The 7,237-nt window shown below is 33.2% G+C and overlaps 1 protein-coding gene across 1 annotated transcript in view; it reads left to right on the top strand.

Moving 5' to 3' along the window:
* LOC108688533 (eukaryotic translation initiation factor 2 subunit 1) overlaps positions 1-1,625 on the top strand; it is a 4,129-nt gene extending 2,504 nt beyond the window's left edge. The window contains exon 7 of the mRNA XM_018194836.1: positions 1,491-1,625. Within this exon, the coding sequence (XP_018050325.1) occupies positions 1,491-1,625 (135 nt within the window). The remainder of the gene's footprint in view (positions 1-1,490) is intronic.
* The last annotated feature ends 5,612 nt before the right edge of the window (positions 1,626-7,237 follow it).

The raw sequence follows: 7,237 nt of genomic DNA, 5'->3' as shown, positions 1-7,237 counted from the left end.
TATATGGAAATAAAGTATTCTCGATTAACTAACAGACATTTGTATGTTTTTCAATTGAAATTAGAATTTAATAAATTTTCTATTGTCTTTTTGTTGGATATGCCAGAACAATGTTTTAATAAATATGAAAATAAAAGATGTACAGAATATAATTTATAGAAATGAAATTTTCTACTGACTTGATATGTAATAAACAATTTATACATGCATTTTTTTGATAAAAAATCAACTATCATTCCAATTATTCATTCACGATATATTTAAGGTTCTGAATTATGTATGTAACGTGTAGACTAGTGCATAGAAAGTTCTGATTTAATTAATGCACGCATTAGAAGCGCTTTGATAGTGCTAAGAATTTCCTAGATTGTACTATCCATACTGGGGTATCAATCATGAAACTTTATCTCTAGGATAGAAAGGTCAATATTATATGCAAGTGTTTTTTGTCATACGTCAAATTTTTCAAGTTTTTCAATTGATTATAGGATAGAGGTCCGAGATCTTCTCTGTCTTACAGCCAATTAACACGCTTGAAAAATTCGTCGTATATACATATGACAAAAAACGAACATATGTAATATTGGCCAAAAGCGAAACTAAAACGAAGCTCGAAGTCAGCAGAGGTCGCGCATCGACATTTTTGTATATTACCAATATCTCACGCAATCTATACGCACGCAATCGCAAATTCATGTCAATTTCGTATAATAAATTCATCGCGATAAAGCGTCTAAGTTTAATTCTAAGAACTCGAACTTATTTGTTCGTATAAACTATGTGTTTGTGAATTACTATTTCGTAAGTACAGATTGTAAAACTTTCATATCAAGCAAATGTTACGATTTAACAACTTGAAATGCCATGTTACACTAGATATTCATAGCGGTTCTTATTTTAAGATCGTCTTAAGTAATATCTTAAGATGCTAATACGACTCTCTGATTGGCTTATAACATTTTAAGACTTTATTTAAAACAACCTCAAATATAAGAATCGACTATCAGTCTAAGAAATGATGAAAATATATCAATTTCGAAATTTTTTGTTGTTTTCGGCATCTCCACCTCAACAAACACGTATTAATGCGTATACTTTAATCTTGGAAAAGGATTTTCGAATTTGTGAAAGAGAAAAAGTATTTATTATACAAAAATTATACAATTTAGTCGGTAATACAGATGGCTTTAGGATCTCCTTAAAACCCGTTTCAGATTATTGACTCTGCAAACCGACACGACTGCCAACTGCTGGCTAATAATGGACCAATCACAATAAGATAATGTGATAATGTGATTGATCCAATATCGGTAGTCTGATAGTAGCTTAAAGTAGATGCAGGACTAGGCAGGATTAAAGACGCAAAATTTGGGTATGATGCAATATATTTTGCACTAAAATCGGAAAAAAAATTCAAAATTTATATCTTTTCAATTCGTAGAGCTGTCACCTGATGTAGATGTTTTCTTAATACAAAAGTTTTATTACAGCTTGTATGGACCACACCGATAGTGTACAATATTGAGTGCGTTCGGAGAGACACTATTCGCGCTATAGATGCAAACGCTACCAACGTTGTTCTTGGAGCCAATAGCGCAATAGCGTTAGCAAGCTTTTATGAATGATTCTAGCGTAGCGTTGGTAGCGTTTAACCAGAGAGATATATTCGTCGAGGTTAAGTTAATTAATGGGATTCTGTTTTCAATCACTAATCAAACTTTTCCTTATGATTAAAAATTATGTTTAAGATTTTGTATTTAAAGATAAAATTATTTAAAAATATTTGTAACGTAAATTTTTTATTTTCTCGTAGAGAAAGAATAACAGAATGCAATCTCAATTGCAATCTCTATAGCTTGCCGCTACGCCGAAGTGAACAATGAAAACTAAATCAAAAAATTAATAGTTATACTAATATTTATTATTAATTAATAGTTATACTAAGTAAATTAATCAGATAAAAAGAAGAACCATTTGTCGATTTCAAAAGAAGAAGCATATTTACATCTAATAAGTATCTTAAGCATCTATATATCTTAAGCAGCGGAATATCCTGCCGCGCTATACCGCAATAGTAATTTTTTTCCATACATGGGAATTAAAAATTCCAGTAACAAGGTATCTCTGATTTTCACATTTATAATGAAATCAAATACACAAGTTGAACTTCGCAGAAACTTTGAAGAGTTAAAGATGATACACAAACAAGAATTACGTTCACTCCAGTCTAGTGGTAAGCCATCAGCAGAGATTAAAATTGAGATTGCATTCATTATGATAAAATTTGAAATTCACACATTACGTATGTATGTTTACTCTACGAAATTCTAAGAGAGAAAAGTTTGGTATCATTCGAGAACAGAACCCCTTCAAACATTAATGAAAAAATCAAATTCAAACATCTAACTGACGAATGTTAAAGTCCTAGCTACGCTAGGATCGTTCACGGATTTGTAAACGCTAATGCTACCTCGGAAGGAATAGCGTTGATAACGCGCAGTTGTGACGTAACACTACCATTAGTGATCATGATCGTATTTGTTAGCGCTATCTACAGCTCCGCGAAGTTGTAGCTAACAGTTTGTAGCTAATAAATAGCGCAAATAGCGTCTCTCCGAACGCACCCACTGAGTTTATGAAATTAAGATTAATGCTCATTTCCATCAATGTAAATTAACGCTGTCCTTATCTAACATATTGCAACGCCATCTCTTAAAAGCTCGAACACCTAGGGCTCGAGTCTGTATCTTGAAATGAGAAAATTATAAAAGTGAGCGAATTTACTAGAATGATTATTTCATTGGTCAACACCTAGTAAATTTGCTCTTTTGTAATTTTCACCTTATTTGAAGATACAGAATCGACCCTCTACTGCTAGACACAATTATTGCTTTGTTTATCCGGGTCTTCGCTCAGCATTCGTATAAATTCGCAAATCAATATGAATCTTTCTTTTGAAGCTTTTATATTTCCACCGTTTCCACCAATGTAGATTAACTTTAATCTCGGTTCAATTTACTCTTCGTCCTTTTCTAATCTTTAGAATTAGAGATCTTTTGAACTTAGCAAGATGTAAAGAACAGAAATATCTTTCTATTCTCTTCTATCCTCTTTTGATACATGTGCAGAAAGAAGAAAAATTACTGAGCAGGACAAAAATAGACTTCTGTCTCTCAGTCACTCACATTTCCATTTATTGGTTGGATAGGCTATTCCCATTTCCATTTATTGATTGGATAGGCTATTCCCTTTCTATTACTATAAATTTTATGCATAATATACGCACATATCTGTGTGTTAATATGCATATGCATGTGCTGACAAATTCCGTTAGGGTGCCGTCACATGCGGCGTAACTTACGTAAGCATAACTTGCATTGACCAACCATATTGTTTTACTTGAACATCAACAATTTCTGCCTAGTTACTTTATGCTTTTTACGCTATTTTGTTGTTACGCTGAAACATGATGGAATTACCATGCATCGAATTCAATTTCTGGCTTATTTTAGCTTATTCTGTCTGAAAAAATGCACATGCATGAGTTTCGATTTTGCAACAGTACAATTATAGAAGTCGTACATCCCTTTGACGTGGAAAGTCTAATTAATCGAAATGTGGAATAATATAGTGAAATAATTAGACCTCATTTTGCCTCTGTGACAGATTTCCTAAATTCAATAGTTAACTTTAACGCTTAATATCTTGGGTAGAGCGACGTATTTTTTTGTCAGATTCTTTCGTTTCATGTAAAAACGCGTCGAATAAGCTTAAGAATCTCACAAGACTTTCTAATTATAACAATTGATTCGATCATCCACTTATATAGACGCGATGGAAAGATGCCGGTTCTCCATGAGGCATACTTTTCGAGATATATAGGTTACGAAAATCAATCATAAATTTGTTTAGATCGCATTTCTCTAATCTTAGCGAAATACGGCTAATGTGAATCTCAGTTTTTAGAATGGCGTATTCTAGTAAATAAAATAAACGTATTCTAATATTATTAGAATGTATAGATTATATTTACGCAGATTACGCTTCATGTGACGGCACCCTCATTCTTGTTGCGTTGAAACGTGAATTCCCAATATCTATGCAGCGTAATGAGCGCTTTGCAGACTTTGCGCAATCAATTACAAGTTATTATATTTATTTCATTAGTTAAAATCACATTAAAACTAATTTCATAAGATTTTAACATCTTTAATCTTTAACTCTGCCGGAAATTCTCAATAGAAACCGATAAATTCATATATAAGATTTATTCGAATTTATGAGAAATTATTAACATATATTTGGATGTATTCGTAAAGTTTCTATTACAAAATCTTACACGTTTCTATCAACATCAACTGTAAATTGAATATATCTGTGAATATTGACCAATACTTTTTTCGAATTTATCGTAATCAATTGGATGTATGTGCTTTGCCATGTATTTGCGAATGTAAAATTTATATGTATTGTACTTATACGCAACATATAAGATGCTTTTTTATGTTGACGCTCGACGCACATTTTCAGCGTCAAAATAAATCATGTGATTAAAATTGATGCTTGATATTCATCAATTTCTATCATGTGACTTATTTTGACACCGAAAATGAGCGTCGAGCGTCAGTCTGAAAAAGCACCTTTAATGTTTTAAATTTTTATAAATTGAGAAATGATCATCTTTTTTTAATGCTCAGAGTCCGTGCGCAATTAACGACATGACTAAATCTTATGTCCCTGTATAATTTTTGACATAAAGATGAAATAACCTGATGAATTTTGGGAAGTTTTAAATAACTTAAGTATTTTTATCTCCGTGAAAAAAAACGGTGATAATAGGATATATGGATCTTGGTGTGAAGTGCGAGAAAGTATAGTAATAAATAAATATTATTCAGCAAGTCTCTAGGAGACTAACATTGTGGCATTTCAGATAAGTTTTCTTTTTCCTATACCTAAGTATACGAATTGCTAAATAAAAAACAAATGCTTTGTGGATTTTTATTACATTTTTCAGATATTAAAGAATAATGAATGCATTATTGTGAAAATGCACGAAAGGTTTTCGTAACAAAACTCTATGGATTAAAAACCCACTCTCCGACAGACTCGTCTACTGGCTAGGCTATGTCGCAAGGACGAAAGACGACAGTTGAGAAGGTCTGAAGCTAAGGAAGCAGGCTAAGATATTCACAGAGAATATTTAATTTTTTCGTCGATCTTCTAATAGAAGAATAGAATGTGACCATCAAAATTGTCTGTACGGAAGCTACAGTATCGCTGTGATTGGCAGTGGGCAATTGCTATAATGCGCAATTGAACCACTCCCTCGAAGAACTTGGTGTACCTATATTTTACGACAAAAAATTAATTAATCAGAGTCTGTTCGCATATACATAACATTGGTATATATTCGTATTTGCTTGAGGCTCGATTACACACGGACCCGATTGCGCACGGACTCGATTGCGTATGATCCAATTGCGCACGATCCAATTGCACAAACTCAATCAGATGCAATAATGATTGAAAAAACAGGGAAAATATTAGTAGATGATGAAAAAACATAAATAAGTGTTTATATATCCATGCGAAGCGTCTCTCACGACCTCCCTCTCCCCCTGCAAAGTGGTGCACAATTTCTATAATTGTACTGTTGTTGAGATTAGAAAATCTATTATGTAGACAGTGGGGTGTATAGACTAGTACTTATTGATTCGGAGTGATTATGCAACAAAAAAAAATAATGTATCCTATCCGCTTAGGGCCTAATCGCCTAGAAGTGTAGACAGTGTCTGTAGATTAGAGTATGTAGAGTTTCTAACCCATAAAGACATTGGGGTATGAGAACAGTCTATGTGCAATTGGATTCGTGCGTAATCAGGTCTGTGTGCAATCGGGTCGGTGTGGAATGGGGTCTGTCCGCAATCGGATCTGTGTGCAATCGATTCCGCATGCAACGTTGTATGTCCGATTGGGAAATACTGCTATGTCTGATAATATGCGCAATTGGGACATTCCCGATTTTGATCAAGATTAAATTGCACAAAGATTAAATCCTTTATTTTATTGAATGGATATCTTGCTAATTCTAACATGCAAACTCAAGCATGGAATTTTCATATTGGAGGTTCAACTATTTATAAAATATAAAGATTATGCGTTTCGCGGGTTTCTTCTGTGTCCAAATCCATTCTTGGAATGCCAATGTTTCAATTTACGGATAAAAGAACACCAACGTGATGTTAGGTTAAAATATATCACGCAATCAGAACACAATATCGACACCAAATACTGTTTGACAAAACAATCACAATAGTCAACATTACATATTTTCCAAGAAAGTAGAGAAGCCATAGAGATACAAAAACACCCTAACAATCTAAATAAAGATAATGGCCACAACATAAATAAAATATGGAAAACTATTCTCCCGGTTAATGAGGACTGATCGATTTCCCCCACCCTTCTCTCCACTCTCCCATCCACAATTCTCTTCTTCCCCTCCACCACTCCACAAGTAGCGTAATATATAAAAAAGGAACGATCCCGAGAAACAGTTCAGTATCAAGTTGCTCCTCGCCCCGATGAAGTGAATTGCAAGATTCACGAAATGTTGGCATTCCAAGAATGGATTTGGACACAGAAGAAACCCGCGAAACGCATAATCCTTATATAGAAAGGACTGTGGATGTCTCAAGAATATTATTTATAAAATAGTTCCAGAAATTTATAATGTTATTTGGCAAGTTCTTCAATTAATTTATTTATTAGCAATGAGGAAAAATCAAAACGTGTGGCTAAGGAATACGAAAATAAGTGACAAGTTTTCAAATTTACTTGGTGTTGATAGCAAACATATTTGAATTAAGTCTGGATCTATAATAGGTGTTTTAAACTGTAAGTAAGAAATTAATCAACTACAGTCGAATGCGACTACAATATTATTTATTGAATGATTCATCATTCCTTACACACGCACACGCGCGCGCGCGCGCGCGCGCGCGTGTGTGTGTGTGTGTATATATATATATATGCACATACAATATTATATTTGATATTTTATTTAGTAGAAAGAGATAAACTAAGATAAACCATATATGTATGTCATGTGTACATCTAAGAAAGCTTGATACAAGCTTTCGAATCACATTTTCTACTTACCTCTCGTATCTATTACCTATAATGAATTATTATCTTGTAACGGTGTTGCGTTATCATTAGTTATTAATATATG

This window comes from Atta colombica, unplaced genomic scaffold (assembly GCF_001594045.1).
Source record: "Atta colombica isolate Treedump-2 unplaced genomic scaffold, Acol1.0 scaffold235, whole genome shotgun sequence".
NCBI classification, from domain to species: Eukaryota; Metazoa; Arthropoda; class Insecta; order Hymenoptera; family Formicidae; genus Atta; species Atta colombica.
The sequence above is the reverse complement of the archived record's forward strand: the minus strand, read 5'-3'. Positions and strand labels throughout refer to the sequence as shown.